Source organism: Oryx dammah, unplaced genomic scaffold (assembly GCF_014754425.2).
Source record: "Oryx dammah isolate SB20612 unplaced genomic scaffold, SCBI_Odam_1.1 HiC_scaffold_27, whole genome shotgun sequence".
Taxonomy (NCBI): domain Eukaryota; kingdom Metazoa; phylum Chordata; class Mammalia; order Artiodactyla; family Bovidae; genus Oryx; species Oryx dammah.
In genome coordinates, this window is record NW_024070211.1 from 31,391,360 (window position 1) to 31,413,939 (window position 22,580).

A 22,580-nucleotide genomic window follows, 5' to 3' on the forward strand; every position below is an offset into this window, starting at 1 on the left:
AGTGAGAGTAGAAATTGAACTGTGTTTGTCAGTTGAAAACTAGAAGCCTGTCCTCATTTCCTAATAAATTATAGATTTCTATTTGCAACAGTTTTCTTCAATGCATCTCTCCTCCATAACTGAATCTGTGATAAACTTTCAATAAAAATTTGATAACAAAAATCAAAATACACAATAAAACTGTATAGCAGTTATAAGTGATGTTTATTCCTTTACATTTTAAAGTATTAATGCAGCATCGTTTCCTCAAAAATTCTGCATTTCTATCTTGTTGTCTCACAAAATTGTTTTCTGAAAGCTCTGATCTTGCTTGTGTATTTTTTGCTTTTCTGCTTTGCTTTTCACCAACAAGTTCATTATACCACTAGGTCGACAGAGCGCAAGTGGGTCATTAACTAGCTCCACCTCTCCTTCACTAAAAGTAATCATGAAAGCACTTTTATTGAATCTCTGAGCATTTAAATCTGATTATTCTTTCCAACAGGGAAAGTAGATAAGTACTACTATTGCCCTTATTTTAGTGATGAAGAAAGTAAGGTACAGGGAGGTTAAATAACTTACCCCAAAGTCCCCTGAACCATACCCTGCATCCGTGCGCATCTATACTGATAAACTCACGCTGTTTTGTTCTCCGTAGTCACATCCACTGACTTCCACATGTCATCCCATAGGTGTGTTGTAGGAACTGGCGTGACAGAAAGAGCACACGCATCGCCACCAAAACTGTCCTCCCCAACATTCTCATGTTAATTTATTTAAGTGAAAAAATCCTAATCTGACTCTGAAAGAGCGGTACAGGAACGCTGTGCCATTGCTGCAAACCACCCGGATGACGAACAGACACACTCAGACGGGGGGTGGATAAACGTTTATTTGGGCTTCCCTAGTGGCTCAGATGGTAAAGAATCTGCCTGGAATGCAGGAGAACCAAGTTCTATCCCTGGGTGGGGGAGAGCCCCTGGAGAAGGAAATGGCAACCCACTCCAGTATCTTGCCTGGAAAATTCCGTGGACAGAGGAGCCTGGTGGGTTACAGTCCATGGGGTAGCAAATAGTCAGACATGACTGAGAGACTAACATTTCCACTTCTAAGCTTATACTTGGAGTGCTCTCTGAGGTGGGCAAGACTGGTTTTCTTGGTGATACACTAACAGTAAGTACGAACTGCTTCTCTCATGAAAGTCAGGGGAAGTACAGAGATGAGGAGGTCTGCGGGCTTGGTGCGCTTGTCCTGACCACTCCAAGTACACTGTGTGAGAGTCCTTGACCCTGGCTGGAGTCCAGCCCTGGTGCTGGGACAGTGGTGTTGCAGTCGGGATGGCCTCTGAGGGTGACGGGTCTTTGCTGCCAATGCACCTCCTCAGGGCCTTTCCCTTGAAGCCTCTCTCACCTGCTTTGAGGGAGAGGACCAACTCTTTCATGCACCTCCTGCCATGATGCTTTCACAGCCAATTAAAATTCTATTCCATTCCCAGCAAGGGAGCTGGCAGCCTTGGGTCTCCCCAGCAGGATGGACTGGCTGCAATTAATGTCTCTTCTGGAGCCTGATTAGCTAAGGGGAGGCCAGGATACTTATCCTACCCCCAAGGCCACCTTTAAATTAGGAAATGGAGGTTTCCCCATCCCATTGCCTCTATACAGTCATCAGTTAGTACAAATATGTTAACCCATTCTATTTCCCTTTTGGTAGTGGAGCTGCATCAGAGAGCCAGAGATCATCTCTCAGCTGCACAGTCCCAGGGATAAGGAAGGGGGAGACTCCTTGGGTCCCTTTGTATCCCAATTCACAACCACTGGAATTAGTTGAGAGCCTCCTCTCTTGGGCACAGGTTAGGAGTTGGCAAAGTTCAGCAAAAGCCACAGGTAGAATGTTCAGTGTCATTATGTTGAAGCTTTGAATGTGGAAGGTAATGCATATAAATAATACATTTAAGAAAAAAGAGAAAGGCCAAATGTTGGAAAGGAGAAGGAAAGAAATACATAGTGGAAGTTTAGTATGTGCCAGACATTTTACATATAGCGTGGAATCCTTCAAAAACTCCATTTTTACAGGTAATGGTCCTTAGGGCTCAGAGAGGTTAAGAGAATTGTCCAAGGTCACAGAGCTAATGCGATAAATTGATTGTACTAATGGCCCTAGATCTTCATGCTTTCCTGTGGTCATTTTCTTTTGATAATGCCTGCTCACATTGACTCTGAAATAGGCACATGGCTTGCTTTGACCAGTGGAACTTTAGTAAATTTGATGTAAGCAAAGGTTTTAAAAGTGCTTGTGCATCAGGGCTTGCTTGTCCTCTCTTGCTGGGGGGTACTATTCCCCCCATCACGTGAGCAAGCCTGAGCAATCCTACTGGATGATAAGAAACATACAAGCAGAGGTGGGCCATCCATCCTAGCTCAGTCAGACTCCAGCCAACTCCAAGATGCATGAGGGAGGCCAGCCAAGACCAGCCAAACCAAAGCAGCAGAACGATTCAGCCAACTTATCGATTTGTGAAAAGTAATAAAAGGCTATATTTTAAGTCTTTAATTTAATATATATGCAGGAGCATAGTTAGTAGCCTAATTAACTGATATAGTTAATGAATGGCACAGTCAGAAAGTTGTTTGATCTTAAAGCACGTGCAAGAAAAGATAGGAAAAGGCTGAAATCGTAGCAGGGAAAATGCAGGCTGGCTTATGATACATCTTTAACGACAAAGTTGTCCGGTCACACAAGGGTGTTTACTGGGACCCGTGCGGCATTCTTATATTTAGGAACCTCAAAGAGAAGTGGTGGGCAATGATCCAGTGCAAAGTGTAAGTGTGGGGTCCTACAGCCCCAGGTACCTTAACCCTGTAGTCTGCCATCTCAGAGACTGGGCTATGCTGAGACTCTTGACCAGAAGACTCTGAGTCATCCGTATCATCCACCAGTTTGCTGGAGAAGGAACACCCCACAACACCCAGGCTAAGATTCTGCAGCCTTCAGCTAGCTATGTGCCCCTGGTTCTCTTTCACAGCTGAGGCACTCTCCTAAGACTGCCTCAGTGGTGGCAATGCTGTAAACTCCTGACTCAGCCTCCATTCTGAAGCCACCTCCTGTGCTTTCCCTCCAGTAGAAAGAAAGGTGGAGAGGAACAGACCATCTGCATTTCTGAGCTTTCCTTCTCAAGGGTCATAGTCATGGCACTACTGATAATCATTCGTGAGAATGTGGAGAAAGGACAGGACCTTAAACATGGGCCAATAGCAGCAGGTATGGATGGAAACCGGCACCGTTTTGCTGAAGGCCGGTTTGGCCTCCAGGATGTAGTAAGAGCCTAATAATGTCCACACCCTTTGAATGAGTAGTTCCATTCCAGACCTGTCTTCTAAGGAAATAATTGTGGATATGAGCCATGAAATCAAGGATCACCATGAGGAAATTTTCATGACATGGTGTAAATGAGAAAATACAGGTTAAAAACTAGCTCTAAATTATGTTCCTGATTTGGGGAAAATTACGTGTGCAAGTGTAGGAGGGGTATAGTTATGAAGAAATATTTGAGTTATTATAAATCTCTACATATTTTTAAGATAGAGTCTTTGCTCCCCCAGTCTCCGGACATGTCGATCCTTGGCTGTCTTGGATGTAGCAAGGAAATGTAACTTAAAAATCTAATAGATGGTAAAGGTCTAGAAAAACAAAAGGCTGAAATGATGCATGATATGAGAATAGGACTCAAGAATAGATTTTTTAAAACAGATGTATTTGTTTGTTCATTTGTTTATTGGCTTTGAGGCATGTGGGATCTTAGTTCCCTGACCAGGGGTCAAACCCGTGCTCTCTACACTGGAAGCATGGAGTCTTAACCACTGGACAACCAGGGAAGTCCCAATGTGTATGTGTGTGTGTGTGTGTGTGCACGCGCGCGCACGCACCCAATTGTGTTTGACTCTTTGCAACTCCATGAACTGTAGTCTGCCAAGCTCTTTTGTCCATGGGATTTCCCAGGCAAGAATACTGGAGTGGGTTGCCATTTCCTTCACCAGAGGGCCTTCCTAACCCAGGGATTGAACCCACATCTCTTGCATCTCCTGCACTGGCAGAAATAGATCTTTTTTCAATGTGCATGGACCACTGCTGGAGGGAAGATGAATACAGCTTTAAACAATCATGAAATCTAAAGGGAACGAGAACAGGGACTGGGGTGCCAAATCCCAGAAAACAATTGTTTGGAAACGTCTTGATTTCTTGCTTAACCACCTTGTCACCTGAAAGAGGTTAAAGGCAAACAAAAGGAAGTCATATTTTACAAAATTAATAATTAATTAAGTGAAATACAGGCTTAAACACCACAGAGAAGGCTGAGACTCTGGGTAGGACTGAGGAAGCGAGTCCTAGTGTGAGTGTCCCCGGGGAGGTGTCTGAGAGCCAGGGCTTGATCGAGGCCACTGGATGGCCCCTAAAAGGAGACTGAGGGCTACAGTCACCATCTTCTGGAGGGAAGCACTGCTGGCCCATAAATATCTCCCAGTCTTTAAGTGTAGAGGCTTAGGCTCTTGCTTGAGCTTTGGCCTTTCCCTGCACTGGTCTTCATTGTACAGATCTGAAAGGAAAAACTGGAAGCACAGGTAAGCCCAGGAGACTCTGGGGTCCCCCTTCCCAGCATTGTCTCTAACAGGAGCACCCCATCTGTCAAGGATCCCTTGACAGACGTTCTGAGCAGAGGTTAGAGGATGAAGAGGGGGTCTTTGAAGACCAATGCATGCTTCCCAGCTCCAGAAGCAAAGAATACAGAATTCTTTCAAACAAAAAGTCAAATTGCCAAGATGACAGAAGCTACAACCACTTGGAGCCGCTTAGCAGAAGCTTGGAGTCAACAGACCGGCGTCTATTCACACGCCATAGTAATTCCAGCTCTCCTTAGCAGGCTTATTCCTGACTGGGAACTGGAGCCAACACTTCAGGAATAGCACGCTTCCTTGAGAGGTGTGAAAAGAACTGGGCTGAACTTTCAGCAGACTCTGGAGTGGGTATCACCGGTGAGAGGCATCAATATCGCAGAAATGTAGGGCAGACTCTTGCAAGCTCTGAACCCAGAGAGGAAGGGGCCCATGCTTTTATTTTCTTTCTCCTTTTTCAGTGTTGTCCCACTGCACCACCCTAGGAAGAGCCACTGCCCTCTCTGATGCTTCGGGTTTTTCAGTCTAAACGGAGTAGACTCTGAACATGGTTCATCATGAAGGAGAGGTACAAGTCCTAATCAGAGAAAGAATAGAACAGCGTTTCGATATTTACTGCAGCCTCTTTAAAAAGCAAGCAAAGGAAATCGTAAGGCAAAAATGTCCTTTCCCCCTCAAACTCCCCTCTCCCTGCTAAGCTCTCTATTGCACATAGCCAATCTGCTCTCCTTTCTCTGCACTTTCAAGGGCATCGCAAATCTCCCAGTTGGCTCCATGAACATAGAAATGCACAGCCTTACCTGAGACAGGAGTGGTAGCTGCAAACCCTCATGGCTTAAGACCTTTTCTTGACCCCATATCAGGAGGTAGAAAGACGCGCACATGAGGGAAGAACACTCGGGGAGGGACAGGTCTTAAGAAACCCTGAGACATGCGGGCGGATGGACAGCTGGGACATCTCTTCTGTCCTTCCCTCTCCCTGTAATAACAGGGCAGTGAGCAGCCCTGGAGACCCTGGCCTTCATCACACTCTTATTACCTGTACTCGTTATCCAGGCTCCCGGGCAATTTTAAGTGCTCACAGGCTTCAGACTGATGAGTTTCATTTACAAGGTGGTAAAGTGCAGCAAATACAGAGACCCCTCATCCACAGGGCAAGAGGGCAGCATTTTCTGCCTCACTCCTTTGGCTAGGCTGTGAAGAGATTTAGGAAGGATCAATGGGCACACGAGTGACAACATAGAGTGATCTACGAAGAGCTCTCGCTATGTGCCAGGCAGGGTTCCATGCACTCCTCATGGTGCACTATCTCATTTAATCCTCATGACACTCCGGGGAGCTGGAAGCATCTTTGGTCTCCCTTTACTTCTGAGCAGACTTGCCAGGGTCTCATGGGTGATCAGTGGCAGACCAGTCAGCCTGGTCCACTGGCCCGAGCAGCCAGGCTCTACCACCTCAAGCATGCCAAGTGCTTAGAACAAACCTGGCCCCTGGCCCATATTCGTGTGAGTTAGTAAGAGGGGTGGACACAGCAGCTGAAATAAAGCAGCACGATGTAGCTGAAGGACTGTGGCTCAGGGCAGGTGGGTATCTTGCACAACGTCCATCACCTAGCAAGTGGCAGAAGCAGGATTTGAACCTAGCAGTCACAGCTTGCATACAGGGCTTGGCACATAGTAAGTGCTCAGTAAGTTTTAGCGATCGGTATTTATTTTCCTCCTTTATTTTCATCTAAAAGTCTCAGAGTGATGTAGGAGACAGAAGGTTTGCTAAGAGTATCTAGTCCAGAGCTTCACAAATGAGTCTTAGCCAACCTTGCTTCAAGAGAGGGGGATGGGTCTGCATGAAATCAGAATCTCTGCAGTCAAAGCTTGGGAATCTGAACACATAAGCTTTCCAGGTGATTCTTCTGTGTGTGAAATTCGGAGAAGCAAGGGATCAAGGCTTAGCTGAAACCCATGTCAGAGGGTGGCAGAGCTGGAAAGAGTGCCCAAGAAAGACCCTACACTTTTGCTTTGTTAGAGTCAGCCATACACAAGATTCTAAGTGTCTGGGGCCATGATTCAGAGTATCTGTGAAGTATGACACAACATCACAGCTTGTTTACACTTGTAACCTCTGATGTATTCCCTAAACACATTGAATCATGTATCAATGACTGCGGCTTCCCTGGTGGCTCAGACAATAAAGAATTTGCTTGCAATGCAGGAGATGAGGGTTTGAACCCTGGACTGGGAAGATCCCCTGGAGAAGGAAATGGCAAGTCACTCCGTTATTCTTCCCTAGAGAATCCCATGGACAGAGGAGCCGAACGGGCTACAGTTCATGGGGTTGCAAAGAGTTGGACATGACTGAGCAATGAACACTTTTATTTTCATTCACTGTGACTGGAAAAGAATTTCTGTAGAATTTCACCACAACACCTTCAACTACATGAGCATTTTGCACCACTGAGGCTGGGCATCCTTCTGCGTGTGTACAGAGACTGTGGAGGGCTGACCCCATGAGGTCACGAGTAATTGCCCTTCAGCTTGCCATTGACTTGTGCCCTTGGCTTGGCCTGACTTGTGGGAAAGAGAGAGAACACGGTGACCTGGAATCTCTGAAATTTCAGCCTACTGGCCTGGAACCCTGGAAACGGGCCCAGCCCTCTGCTATATGCAAACAACCCAATTCTGGCCAGTGAGGTTTATCAAAGTTATGCTTTTCTATTAAGTCAGGCAAAGGACTGAGGGTGAATCAACCTTTAACTTTAGCTCCTTGTTAACAATGGTGATGGTAAGTGGTACAGAAAGACACACAGACAGTATATGGCACATGTAGTTTATTAGAAATACAGATATGATTATGAATATCCACATAAAGTATGACCTTCTTTCTTTCTGCCAGCCCTTGTGGGGGTTGGTTTGTTTATTATGCAGGTCATGTTTGACTTTATGGAATCAGATGTTATTTAAATTCAATTATTGTGAGGTTAAGTTCTTCTTTCTGGTATCAGTTGAGTAAATTCAAAGGCAGTTAGAGGGAATAGGTACATTTGTCTTATTTCAGTTAAATTATAGGGAGAAAAGCAGTGCAGGAATAAAAAAATTATCATGAATAGAAAAACATGGTTTGGGGGGTTTGGTTGGGGCTTGTGTGTTTGTTTCCTATGTCTCTTTTTGTAGCCCTTTTTTTGAACTGATGAGCAGGAAGGCTGAAAAATCTTCCACGAAGAGGAAAGCAGATTATATGTATGTGTGTGAGTGTGTATGCATGTGTAGTGTTGTGTTTGTGAAAGTAAGTTACTGGTATGAGAGAACTGGAAATATTTGTGTGGTTAATTGAATTTAGTATAGATAGCTCATTAAGGCCTTAAGTCTTCTTTTTCTGCTTAGTAATAGAGTTTTCTTTTTTAAATCGAATTATCTTACAATGATTCCCTGTTTACCAGTGTTCACACTCTGTCAGTCTCCTAAAGCAGTGGCCCCCAAACTTTTAGGCACCAAGGACCAGTTTTGTGGGAGACAGTTTTTCCATGGACAGGGCGGGGGGTAGGGTGCAGTGGCGGGTGGTGGTTTCAAGATGATTCAATTTATTGTGTACTTTATTTCTATTGTTACATCAGCTCTGCCTCAGACCATCAGGCATTAGATAGAGGAGGTTGGAGGGCTCGGCTTTGGTGTCATTGAGGGAGGAAGTGAGAAGCTTGGGCCTGGTCTGGCTGGAAAGGGAGGATGTCAAGTGCTATGGATGAGTAGCCAGAAAGGGCTCCAGCCAGAAAACAAATTTCTGCCTGTATGCTGCCCAACACAACATGCAGAGAATTCAGAATGGCTTGTCTATGTATAATCCTGGATTCCAGGGCCATGGGGATCTTTGAAGGTCATCTTGCGATCAGCCTGCTTCCCAGAGATAAGCAGGAAGCTTGCTTTCTCATCCCCCTGGGTGGCAGGAGCCACCCTACTCCGATTTATCTGCCACAACCGTGGCTAGTGAGAAGGTCTCATGATAGCTCATCTTTCTTGATCCCAAGTCCAAGATACATTGACCTCTTGCAGTTTTGTGGAATCAAGAAATCACTGTCTGGTGTCCTGCATGAAAAAGATGCTGGAAACTTGTAGGTTTTCCTTCTGTTCACTTTCCCCACTTGTGTTTCCCCTTTGTGTAGTTGGTTGATATTATGAACCAGTTTGGTTGTGCCCATAAGTTGGGAGGATGTGTCCTTGATAAGCCTTCCTCTTAGCTTGCTGTTCAGTTGCTAAGTCGTGTCCAGCTCTTTGTGACCCCATGGAGTGCAGCACACCAGGTTTCACTGTCCTTCACTATCTCCTGGAGTTTGCTCAGATTCATGACCATTGAGTTGGTAATCCTGTTAGCTGGTGCCCCAGATATTTGATATATGTGGAACCTAGTTACTGATACAAAACAGTTCTATGCTTCCCTGTCAATAGTCCTTCATCATAGGTGCCATCTAGGATGGACATAGAGGAGTCTCCTTTCTTTGGCATCCTTCCTAATTCTCCTCTACAGCCTCAGTGAACTTTTCCTATTCCTGTGCCCATTTCTCATCCCCTGCACCATACACACAGGTTTCACTCCACTCAGGAGGGCAGTTCTGATTTTAAGGCTTTTGGTCCTCTGAGTCTTCACAATGGAGCATCTACAAGGCAAGTGAATGTTTCCTTGTGAATACAGACCACATCTCAGAGAAACTTCTAATGCATTTCTATGCTTGTAAAAATTGCTGTCTCTTAATTTTGACTCAACAAATGTCTACTCCCTGCCAAGGGTGGGAGTATGAGGAGGAAGTGGTGGGGAGTGAGTTAATTCCATTATGTCCTCACTCACCACTACCACCACCACCACATCAATTAATACTCAGTGAACACTGCCTGGAATGGGGTTCAGAGGAGAGGAGCAAAGGGGAGAAGAGTTTTCACCTTTGCATTTATGCATTAATAGGGATCCAGCAAGGCCATCTCTTTAGTCAGGGCTGGAAAGGTAAGGATATGATGAACAAGGCTGCTGGGGTGGGAGGAGAGATGGGAGGCAGGTGACATGAGCTGGCAGAGAAGTGGTGGGTATGGGCAGCCTGATGGACAGAGATTTACCCTGCCTTTCTCTTGAGCAAGTAACAACCTCTCTGAGTGGGTATCATCACATAATAAAGCAGGAGAAATGATATTAGCTTCATTAAGTTATTGAGGTAGTAGATGATATAATATCTATCTTGTTAGAACTCTGAGATGTTTATAACACTAGGATTATTAAGAAGAAGGGAATATTATTCAAAGAAGGAAGGAAGGCAGAGAGGGAGGAAATTGATCAGTGTTTGACATAGGTGTGAAGGTGGCTTTTGAGACAAGAAGATCAGCCATAATACCTATTATAACCATTTCCATGTTGGTCTAGCATTTACTGAAACCTGCTTGTGTGCCAGGCAGGGTGATAAATATATGTTCTTATGACCCTCTTCCCCCAATTTCATGGCTGCTCCATTTTATTTTAATAGAAATGGTGCTCAGTGCTGCCCGGAATTCTATTTTACGTTACTAGTCTAATTACTCCTAAGCTCTCCCAGATGACTTTGTAAACCAATTCTCAGACCTCCATACCTTCTCCCCCACTTCCACTCTCAGTCCACAGCTTTGCTTTATCTAGAAAAAGAAGAAACTGAGAGAAAACTTGCCCAGTGTTCTCATCCAACTGGATCCATCAGCAGCTTTTCTCAGGGCTCCCTCTTTCTTCTCAAGAAGACTTTGTCTTCTTCTTTGGCTTCTGGAACATCACATTCACCTCTCGGTCCACTGACCTTCCCTCTCAGGCTTTTCTACTGATCCTTTCCTATCTTCTAAGCTCCAACATCTTGACATCCTGCAGGAAGCAGTTCTGGTAGCCCTCCCCCTTCCTACCTGCCCTCACTCCTGGGTTTGTGGCTTTAAAAACCATCTGTAGGCCGATGACCCTCAAGTGTATATACTGAGGCTAGAGCTTTCCCCTAAACTCTAGATTAATGTATATCACATTCCCACTTGGATATTTAACAGGCAACTCAAAATTGACACATCCCCAAATGAGCTCACAACCTACCCTCCAAAACCTGCCCCTCCTTCAGTCTTTCCCATCTCAACTTGAACACAACTCTCCACCCCTCACTGCTCAGATCTTCATCATCCTTGACTTCTCTCATCCATCACACCTAATCCATCAGCAAATCTTAACATCTGTATCTTTGAAAATATATCCAGAAGCCACTTAGAACTTCCACTGCTACCCTACTGGTTCAAAGCACCATCATTGCTCACCTGGATTACTGCAATAGCCACTTGGCTCCTTACTTGGTCCTTACTTCCTTCCAGTCTATTTTCAATACAGAAGGTGGAAGGAACCTGTTAAATACGGTCAGATCATGTCACTTCTTCTGCTCAAAACGCCTGTGATTTCCCATCCCATTCACAATAAATGACAAGTCCTTAAAACAACCCACCAGCCTTGTCTGGCTTGTCCCCCATTCTTGATCCCCGTTATACCTCTGACTTCATCTACTCTCAGTCTTTCCGTTCATTCTAGCCCAAACATACTGGCTCTTTGGTGTCCCTAGGAGATGCCAAACAGGCTTCTGCCTCAGGGCCCTTGTACTTGATGCTCTCTGCCCGAATGCTCAGGTCTCATACACCTACATGCCTTGCTCCTTCATTATCCTCAGGTCTTCTGTCAAATGTCCCCACTTGTAGAATTTCAACCTGTCCCCTCCCTGGTATCTCATTTTCCTTTCCCTTGCTTATTTTTCTCCATAATAGCACATAACAGCATGCCATGTACTTAAAAAAGTTTACTTGTTTATCTTATTTATTTATTTTTAAAAAGATGTTTTGATGTGGACCATTTTAAAAGTTTTTGTTGAATTTGTTACAACACTGCTTCTGTTTTATGTTTCCGTTTTTTGGCTGTGAAGCATATAGGGTCTTATCTCCCCGACCAGGGATCGAACTCGCACCCTCTATCTTGGAAGGCAAAGTCTTAACCACTGGACTGACAGGCAAGTCCCTTGTTTATCTTTTTAAAATGTCTGTCTTTCTTGACCAGAGAACTTTGGTTAGTACCATTCACTGCTGTATCCTTGTCACCTCATATAGAACTTGGAACATACTACATGTATATTTGATGAAGGCCCAGAGAGGTTAAGCAACTTGCCAGGGGTCACACAGATCATAAGAGCCTGGATATACTCAAGTCTGTCTGGGATTAGAGTCCAAGCTCTTAACCACCATGTTAGTGTCAATAAAGGGAAATGTCCCTGAACTGCACCCCAAGGCTGTTGAATCTATTGCTTCCCTTGTTCTAGTCTCCCAGAACTGCTAACTATTGTACAGCAAGACTGGGGCTGCTTTTTAATTTTTTTCTTTCTGCTCAGTGGCAAGGATGCCTGGTGCCCCTGTGGGTGGCAGGGGAAGTCTTTGGCTTACCTGCCAACTGCCATGGCAACCAGGTAACCTAAGGACTCCAGAAGCAAGTCCTTTCAGATTGAGAGGGGAGAAAAACTGAAGCAAGGCAGAAATAAACAGGAAGAAATCTGTGAATGGAGAAACGACTGGAGTCTTGCTCCTGCAGCTTGCTGTGTCATTTGGCAGCGAGGTGAATCCGTCCTGTTTGCTTCCCCATCCGCCAGCTCAGCCGCAGCCACAGGCTGTGGATCACCTTGTCCTGCCTCCAGCATAACCCCACTTAACCCATTCAAGCAGCCTTCTGTTCAGCCTCCCCAGGAAAGGAGGACTCCAAACATTCTCGGTGACCCCTGGTAACACAGAGGGCAGTCCTGGGCCAGAAGCTGGGAGACCTGTGTCCTAACCCCTAATCCACTTTACTGGGGTGGACTCTTAGGCATTTCTTTCATCACAATCTCCCTCTAGGCTCGGCTGACCCTGTACTTAAGGCATGGTTTACTTATTTGATTGTGGGAGCATAGAACAGAGTTGTAGTAGAAAACCTATGGAATTAAAGTCATGGAAAGGTGAGTTGAAATTGTAATATTTTCACAAGAGGACTTACTCGGGCCAGGCTCTGTGTCCAGCACCTGGCTTGCATGATCTCAGTCCATTCTGACAGCCATGCTTTGAGGAGGTTAAGAGTTGTCTGCAATGGAAAAATGAAGAAAGAGAACCTCAGAGAGGTTAAGAGACTTGCTCAAGTTTGCATAGCCAGTAAGTGTTGAAGAGGGTTGGGTTGGGGAGGCTGGGATTGGTGTATTTGCACGACTGTATATGAGGTAGATGGCTGGTAAGAACGTACCATGTCGCTCAGGGGCGTGGGGAGAAAGAAGGTACAACCTGCTTGTAGGACAAATATGAAGTTAAAAATGCATTCTAACATACTGGGGTGCAGACAAATGCTGCTTGACAACTCCATTTACACAAGGTACTTGGGGCTTCCCAGGGGGCACTAGTGGTAAAGAACCTGCCTGCCAGTGCAGGAGCTGTAAGAGATGCAGTTTTGATCCCTGGGTCAGGACGATCCCCTAGAGGAGGGCATGGCAACCTGCTCCAGCATTCTTGCCTGGAGAATCCCATAGACAGAGGAACCTGGCGGGCTACGGTCTGTAGGGTCCCAGAGTCAGACACGACTGAAGCGACTTAGCATGCACACGCATGAGGTGCCTAGAGTGGTCAAATTCAGGCAGTCAGAAAGTACTTTGGTAGATGCCAGGGGCTGGAGGCTGGGGGGTATGGGGAGTTAGTGTTTAATGGGGACAGAGTTTCAGTTTAGGAAGGTGATAATGTTGGGACTTGCACAGCAAGGTGAACACACTGAGTTCTACTGAACTATACAGTTAAACATGGTGACAAAATATGTTTTACATTATGTGACTTTTACCACAATAAAAAAAAACATTTAAAAAGGCAAAAAGGATGCATTTAAATCTAAGGGGTTGGTTTTCAAACACTGTGCTCTTCACCCCTCCCTTACACTGGGTCCCATGGGGGCCAGGGGATTAGAGAAGATGTGATTTTTCTTGACTTAGTCATTCCAAGGGTGGTCTCTGGGCCCCAAAGCTCTGAGCAGATCATCCAGGAAGTGTCTGGTGCCCTTTGCATTTAATGAGCCCCTTTGATCTGTGGAGTTTGCTGAACACTGCAGACAAGATGGGGATAATCCTCCAGCCCAAAGGCTGGACCCTCAGGAGCTGGGCTGGAGGGGTTCATCCTCTGCCTTACCCTGGTGCCCATCCAGCCTATGAATGCACCTTTACTGCATAACTCTGACGTGCCCGGTCCTGTGGGGTATGCAGGGTCACCCCGAAGCCTAGAGAAAACAACTGAAGAGTGATTAAGGGCTGAACTGTGGGTGATGATGCAGGGACAGAAAATAAGTCCAGAGCAGCCCCTTCCAGACTTGGTGAAAGGGCCGGTGCTGGAGCAGGGAGGGAGAGACCAGAAGAGACCCATGGGCACAGATGTGCAAGGGACAGCAGGAACCAGAGTACAGAGGGAGATGGGCAGAGTGTGGTAAGAAGCTGAGTCTGATGTCAGAAAGACCTGGCTTTACATTCTGGCCACGACCTGGCTGGCTGAGTGACCTTGGGTTGGTCATTTAGCCTTTCTCTTTAATAGGAGTCACTGTTATATTGAGAGATGTTTATCACCTCCATTTCCATGTTCCACCATTTTAGCTTGTAATAAAGTTGACTGTAAAGAACATTCTCCTTCAGTCTAACCTGAATCTATCTGGCTTTGGCTCATTTACATCTTTCTTGTTCCAGGAGAAGCACAGGTTGACCAGCCAAAGATAGTCCAGGGTCCAGATTAACGCCTCTTAGAAGCCCTAAACACAAAAAGATTATGGCCCTCCTCCCCAATGTACATAAAAATATGCCAAATCATAAAGTAAAAAACTTATGTGAATGCCAAGGTTAAAATAGCTTTTTTGCAGATTTTTTTTCCCCTAAAATCCTGGATCACTTCCTTCATCGAAGTTAAACTTTTCTAACAGCTTTGGTATCCTAGCTTTCTAGTGTTTGTGGCACCCAAAGCAAGCCTCTATTCTACCTTGGGTTGTCCAATCCAGGGAAAGTGTGGGGACTGGGAGCTCCAGGGGAAATGGCACACCTTTGGCATCATGGTCTGTGGCCAGGCATCGGGACCAGGCCAGGTCATGCTCCTTCCTTCTCCAGAAAACTAGGGGCCCCAGGGATGGTCCCCCATCCAGAGCCACGGTGGAGAGCCCAGGTCTTGTTAGTTGTGCCCAGCCAGCGGCTCTTCCTTCCCTGTCTCATGGCTGCCGCGTTAGAAAGCAAAGAGAACAGCCTTCGCTGTTGCTTGGCACCGTTGCTGGGGACCGGAAGTACTGTCTCTTACCTGATTGGCAAGCTGACATGGCTGCCTAACAACCCGATTAATCAAACCCAGCTCATCCTGTTAGAATTAATGAGCCTAGGAGATGATGCCATGAATAATGAGGGCTTTTGCCCCTCCTTCAGCACCTCTCCTCCCCCTCCCATTCCTATTTTTTTCTCAGAGCCACACAGCAACTACTCATGACCGAGGACCTGGAGGCCTCCATGGGTGTGGTGGGCACCTGGCATTGTGGGCATCTCCTGCCTGTCCTACTCTACCTGGAGCCAGAGGCTGGCCATGTTCCAGAGGAGCGAAACCTCTCACTCATCAGACAGCTCAGTGCACACAGCACTGCTAAAGTAGGATGGAGTATGGGGCTTCCCTGGCAGTCCAGGGGTCAAGACTCCATGCTCCCACTGCAGGGGTCGTGGGTTCCATCTGACCCCTGACCAGGGAACTAAGATCCCACATGCCAAGTGGCATGGCTACAAAAAAAAAAAAAAAAAAAGACAAGAGTATCTGTTTCACGTACTGCACCAGGTGCTAGGGATGCAAAGACGGACGTAAGACGCATATTGCTGCTGTGAGAGGCCATGGTATAGTGACCCAGAGACACATGGGGAAGTGCTTTCACAGTGGGTATGGGAGGGTTCCTGGCCTGCAGCCACCGTGAGGGGGCCTGTCAACACAAAAGGAGCAGAGTGGGGAACCAGAGAGGATTTTATGAGGTGGTGGCGCCCTGAGTATTTCCATCACCAGGTTCCTTCATCATACATACACATGTGGAGTGCTGGGCACTGAGTGAAGTGCTGGGGTCCCAAGGTCAACAAGATGGACATGGCTCCTGTTCTTATGGAATAGGCAGTCTCGTCTTCATTCCTCTGGGCCAGGCAGGAAACCTGAGCAGACAATTGAATTATGTTTTCACTTGCTCAAACACAAAGGCTGTTGAAGGCTTCCTGGGTGTAGTCTAGGCACTGGGAGAATGAATGCAAAGATGAACAACATCCCATCCCTGCCTCCTAGGGTTCCTCTGATGGGGCAGTGGATAGGCATATGCCAAGGGCCCCAGAAGGTTACACTGACAAGGTGCTCAGAGATCAAGGCACTGCACTCAACCTAGAGAAATCAGGGATGACTCCCTGTAGAAGGTGGCTTTGGAACCATCATGAAGACAGAAAAGCAATTGGACAGGTACACCAGGTGCAGAAAGACACTCTAGACCTCATCCAGGCCGAGGGGTAGTCTTTGAGTGATAGGAGTTGAAGTGAAAGGGAAAGATGATTCCATGCATCCTGGGAGAAAAGGACTGTTTCTACAGTCTACAGCAAAGAGCATGACTAAATACACAAATAAAGATCTGTAACTAATAGGTCAGGAGCTCCTGTGCCTGCTTATCCTAAGTTGGGAACAAGACGTGGTTTCTCAAATAGTGAAATCCCCCAATTCCCAGGTGGATCAGTGGATAAAGAATCCGCCTGCAAAGCAAGATACGCAGATTCGATTCCTGGGTGGGGAAGATCCTCTGGAGAAGAAAATGGCAACCCACTCCAGTATTTTTGCCTGGGAAATCCCGTGGACAGAAGAGCCTGGCAGGCTACAGTCCATAGGGTCACAAAAGAATTGGACACCACTTGGCGACTAAACCACCATCACCAGATTAAAAGGGACATGGCTTCAGTGGCCATATTGCAACCACACCAGCATGGGGCTTAGGGAACGGGCTGTGCTTGGCAGCTTCTGGGTCCTTTGACAGGAGTGAGGCAGAACGCATCTCCTTCAAAATAGATGAGTTGGGGGAGGAAGGGCGTGGGAAGTAAGGAAGGGGGCCTTGGGACAGGTCAGAAGGGAGCAGAGGTTGGGGAGTTGGGTGGGACCCACTCCTAAAGTCCCTGAGAAGGTAAATGAAGGTGCTGGTGGACAGGAGTCAGGAGGTAGAAAGGACAGGCTCTAAGCGAGGAGGGAGAAAGAGGGGAAAGGGAGGGGGAGGAGAGAAGGGAGTGAGGAGGCCCTTGGGGGCCCGCAGCATCAGGACCAGCAGGGAGTGGGCGCAGGCTTCAGTTGTGGTCATGCGGTGTGTGGTCATGTGACATGTGGTCATGTGACATGTGGTCATGTGACATGTGGTCACAGGAGGCTCTGGAGACTGAGTCCAGCCTTGCAGTCCACAAGGAGCTTCAACTCTGGCACTGTCTTTGCCTCCCTGCTTCTCGTGAAGCCTGCCCCAAGCTGGGCTTGCCAACCACTCCCAGCCAGTCCCAAGGGGCATGCTGAGCGGGCCCCAGGCCTTCAGAGGGGGCATCTGCTCAGCCTCCTAGGTCTCCAGGATCCAAGCCTGCCATGTTTTTGTCGCTCTGGGACCAGGGGCAAGAGGCTTCACAGAGGGGAGCTGGGTCTCTATGGGTTGTGTTGCAGAAGAGTGCAAAGGCTCAGGACCAGAACTCCAAAGCCAGGCCAAATGACCTTCATGACATGTATTCAAAGCTTGGGTTTGCTGTTGACATTTGACTACGGGGAAATTTTGCATAAACACTTGCCTCCTTGGAACATAGAGTCCCACATTTGCAGCTGATGATGTCTGTCTCTTCAACCCACCAATCCATTCCAGTTTCCTCCAGCTGGCTTCAGTCACAGTGTGGCCTGTCTGCCCCTAAGAGCATTTGGGTTTGAGACCCCTGGTTGTACGTTTAAAGAGAAGTCTACCTAGGCTGATACCCACTTTGGATGGCAGAGAACTTCCATGGAGATCCTCTCACTCATTTTCATAGAAACCCTAGGACTTGGGCGGTACCCAGTAGGAGCCAGGAGCTCAGAACTGTTAGTTGAATTCACTGAAGTTCGGAACCTGGAGCCCAGGCCTCCTCCCAACCAAGTCTGTGGTCTGGCCTGGCCAGAGACATGGAGGGTGGGGGGCAAAGCAACTCTGAAGGCAAACTCCCCGCCCCTTCCCCCCATTGCTGAGGTCTGGCTTACTGGTGGCTGAGACGGTAAAGCGTCCGCCTGTAATGCGGGAGACCTGTGTTCGATACCTGCGTTGGGAAGATCCCCTGGAGAAGGAAATGGCAACCCACTCCATTACTCTTGCCTGGAAAATTCCATGGATGGAGGTGCCTGGTAGGCTACAGTCCATGGGGTCGCAAAGAGTAGGACACGACTGAGCAACGTCACTGGTTCACTGGCTCACCACCCTCCGCCTCTCTCCCTGCAGGGGGAGCTGCTGAGCCCGTGCCGCTGCGATGGCTCGGTCAAGTGCACGCACCAGCCTTGCCTCATCAAGTGGATCAGCGAGCGGGGCTGCTGGAGCTGCGAGCTGTGCTACTACAAGTACCACGTAATCGCCATCAGCACAAAGAACCCTCTGCAGGTACGGCCGGGGGCTGCCAGCTGGGGCGCTGCGGCGAGGGCCGGGCTTTCCCACACCCCGTGATCTCCGGCGGGACGTGAAGTCACCTTAGAGCTCCAGGGCTTTGGAGGAAGGGAAAGAGATGGGCCAGGTGGGCGAGACCGAGGATGGAGAGTGGGCAGGAGAGCAGGAAAGAATTTTTGTGTTTTCTCTTAAGCCTCAGCCAGAAGAGGAGAAAGGGGTGGGATCAAGAGACAGAAATAGATAAGAGAAGGAAACATGGAAGAGAGAGAAAAAGTGAGTTCATGGATAAATGAATGGATAAAAGAAATCAGAAATAAGAGAAAGGAGCAAGAAGAAAAGAGGAGAGGGAGGGAGGAAACAACAAGAAAGAGATAACAGAGAGTGCAAAAAGGCAGAGGCAGGGTGGGACGGTGAGGAGGAAGACTGTGATGAGGTTAAGGGCAGAAAAGAAGAAATGAGAGCAGAGACTGGGTGCTATGTCCCAAGCTTGACGGTGCCTGGAATCCCAACAAAACGCAGGGTGGGGCCTGATAGTCTCCATTCCAACGAGCTACCCAGTGATGCTGCTGCTCCTGGTCCACAGACCTCACTTCTTATGACAAGGGACTAGAGAAAGACAGAGACGAGACACAAGAGGGAATCAGAGGAAGAGAAAAGATGGGGCAGGAAGGAAAAGGGAGAGAATGTAAAGAGTCCATGAAGGTCAAGGGCAGGAAGACCAGGGTTCAGGTGGGGTCTTTGGAACAGATTCACATGGGGCGGGGCTGTCAGATCAGAGGCCCCCACGCCCCCCACGGTCCTCCCAACCCCTCCCATCCTGCCCTGAGACATCTGTTATCCCCAGAAGAGCTGACAGCCTCTGTGCCACCTCATAAATCCTCCACATCACACAGCTCCCCCCTGCGAGGCACACACACACAGAGAGGGCGCTTTGCTTCTGAAAATACCTTCACATAGACACGGTCAGCCAGTGAAGCTGCCACGTCATCAATTAGCCAGCATGCTGGCGAGGGCGCGGGGAACTCCAGCAGCTTGGCACAGTTGTCTCTCTCCTGTCCGAGGGGGTGAGAGAGAGTCAATGCTGCTGCCCCAGCAGAGCGAGTGGCTTGGGGGTGATGGTGGGCTGGGACCTCCGCGTGGAGGGGCAGCTGTAAACACCCAGAGCTGCAGTGTCCCTGCAGTGGGGGCCGGCCCAGGGTGGGGGGCATTATCGCTAGAAGGGAGCCTTAGAACCCCTAGGCACCTCAGTCATCCTGATGGTGCACAAAAGAGTCAGAACCAGAGGTGCCTCACCATGCGCTGGTTCTATCCTCAGCTATTCATTTCAAAATCTTGAAGTGTCTTAAAATAGCAGTGTCTGATTCCAGGCCCTGGGGTGCATTAACTCTTCTCTTCTTTCTCAGCCGATTCAAGCCTTGGAAAAGGGTCAGAATCCAAACCCACCAGCCGAGTGCCCCCTTGGCTCTGTCCTTGCCTCTTAAACAGGCATCAGCCCTTGACACAAAAAGGGAAGAAACATTTAGGGATAACTTTTTCCTGGGGGTAGTTGTTGTTCAGTCTCTCAGTGTTGTCTGACTCTGAGACCCCCTGGAGAGCAGCATGCCAGGCTTCCCTGTCCTTCACTATCTCCTGAAGTTTGCTCAGACTCATGTCCGTTGAATCGGTGATGCCATCCAACCATCTCATCCTCTGTTGCCCCCTTTTCCTCCTGCCCTCAATCTTTCCCAGCATCAGGGTCTTTTCCAGTGAATCTTTTCCTTGGAGTAAAGAAAAGAAAAGATTATTCTAATCTCACAAGTGCCTTAAGCAAATGGCAATATTGACATTGCCTTTCTACTTTATTCTTTATTCTTAAGTTACTACTTAAGAATAACTTTGTCTTTTAATGTGCCCATCTTTGCATGAAATGTTCCCTTGGTATCTCTGATTTTCTTGAAGAGATCTCTAGTCTTTCCCATTCTATTGTTTTCCTCTATTTCTTTGCATTGATCACTTAAGAAGTCTTTCTTATTTCTCCTTGCTTTTCTTTGGAACTCTGGAATAACTTTATCAAGTTACTGCTTAAGAATAATTCTTAAGTTACTAATTAAGAATAAATTTATTCTTAAGCTACTACTGTGTCTTTAACTGTGAGTTTCTAGTCATTGGAGATTCTGATTCTGTTACTTCTGGATTGTGATTGGACCTCATTGCATTCAGTGGTGTGTGCTCAGAAAATGCCATTTCACTCTTGCAGATAGTACCAGAAGAAGGAAGTAGTCTGGACTAGCAGCAGTACTGTGTGGTTGTGGCCCAAATTGACCCAATTACATGTCTTGGGCTCCTCGGTCTCAGCCAAGTGTGAGATGACTGCCTGCTCAGCCATGGTAGGGCAACTTCTGATCCTCCTCATCTGTGGTAGAGGATAGAGCAGGCAGGCCCTACCAAGAGAAAGTAGAACAATGGATGGGGTGCCGGGGCTAACTGCTGTCAGAGTAGGGAGGTTTCTTCCAAGTCTCCAATGTCTCACCTCTTGGTTCATGACCCCATAAAACATTCTGAGAAACAGTGGGCGTGATAGCATGTTATCTTGGTGACCCTCTGCAAGCTTTGTTTCTAGAAACAGCTCCTGAGAAAGGTAGCGTTTCAGTGTAATCCTGTGGTCTCAAAGCTCTGTGGGTGCCTCTCATCCTCTTTGCTACATCTGAACTGCAGTTATATTCATGAATGTTTAATTAGTGCTTACTGGGGGCCTGTTGTTGTTCTAAGTGTTCACATATATTATTTAATACTAAAAACAACCCAATGCAATGGGTACTATTATCATTCCCAATTTACAGATGAGAAAATGGAGGCACAGAGGGGTCAACAATTTGCCCAAGGTCGCCCTGGTGGAGCAGGGTTATATCCAGGGGTCTGACTCCTGAGTCTGGCCCTTCACCTCTACCCTACACACCCAGCACGGAGTTTGCTAAGTATGGTTATGAATACTCCTACCTTGCCATGCATTAATATAAAGAGGAATAGAAATGATGGCAGCAGGTACCCTTCAATTTCACTTAATTCTCACAATACTCTAGGAAACAATTATCTCCACTTTTTGGAAGTCCTGATAACTTATTGACTTCTCCTAGGTCACACTCCGTGAGTTGGAGCAGAGCTGAGCTAGGATTGGGTGACCAGGCCCTTGCTCACTGCCTCTTCTTGTTATAAGGAAAGAGTCATCTGTCTTCATGCTCTTGCCCCTTGGTCTCTCCATTCACTGCACAGAGGGGCATGGAGAAGTCTCTGGATGCTGTGATCAGGAGCTTGCTGGGGATGAAGAAGCTCTGGGGATCCAGTAGAGGGAAAGCCTGCTCCCTGGGGAGCCCTTTCCAATCTCCTTGGGAGACCAGAGAGCTCCCCTGTCCTCTCCTTTCTCCTTGTGGCTCTGCTCCCCACATCGCTTGTGGAGCCTCCCATGGGGCAGGCAGGAGGGAAGCCTTGGGCATAGCACCCCATCCTGCTCTTTCTTCTTCCTGCTTCAGTCGTAGTTGGGGTGCTCTATGGCTTCCACAAGTGGCTTGGGGCTGGTAGGAAGGACTTTAGGAATTAAGGGGAGCTTCCTCTGCCTCTCCATTTGGGGTTTCTTCTGCCTGGAGCAAAAGAAGGGGAGGGTGTTGATGTCACAGAGGCAGAAACAAAAAGCTCAATCAGGAGCCCTCTTCACAGAGAGGGAGGCTGGCTCTGGAAAAAGCATTTTCCCTCTATTAGAGGAGTCTGTGGGATCAGGCCATCTTCTGGAAAATTCCTGTTATGTGTAACCCTAGGCAGGGTGGAAAGAGCAGTGGAAAATGTAAAGGCCCAATTACCTGTAACAGGATGCGATCTGTATAGTTACATGTAAGGGCTGATGTCCCACATCTAGATGAGTGAGCAAATGCTTTCCAATAGTTACAGTTCCTTAGGGGCCACTGGTCAGTTCTGGCAGGAGCCAGAATCATCAGTGCTTCCATCTAGGCCGTATAATGTGCAGGGAGGGCTCGCTGTTGGCAGAAGGAAGGTTGTCCGCCTTTTCTGGGGAGTTCTGACATGCCTTCTGAAATGCCTACTAGGTGCTCTCTGCAGGGCGTTACACAAACTGCTACTATCAGGGGATAGTCCTTCCTTCCACCTTCCGAAGGGCTTCCCAGGTAGCACAGTAGTAAAGAATCTGCCTTCAAATGCAGGAGATGCAGGTTTGATCCCTGGGTTGTGAAGATCTCCTAGAGAAGGAAATGGCAACCTACCCCAGTA

At 47.4% G+C, this 22,580-nt stretch overlaps 1 protein-coding gene across 1 annotated transcript in view; it reads left to right on the plus strand.

The window, feature by feature from the left end:
- MARCHF4 (membrane associated ring-CH-type finger 4) overlaps nt 1–22,580 on the plus strand; it is a 117,980-nt gene that overhangs the window by 73,483 nt on the left and 21,917 nt on the right. Inside the window, exons 3-4 of the mRNA XM_040227917.1 lie at nt 14,386–14,396; nt 18,107–18,323. Of these exons, the coding sequence (XP_040083851.1) occupies nt 14,386–14,396; nt 18,107–18,323 (228 nt within the window). The remainder of the gene's footprint in view (nt 1–14,385; nt 14,397–18,106; nt 18,324–22,580) is intronic.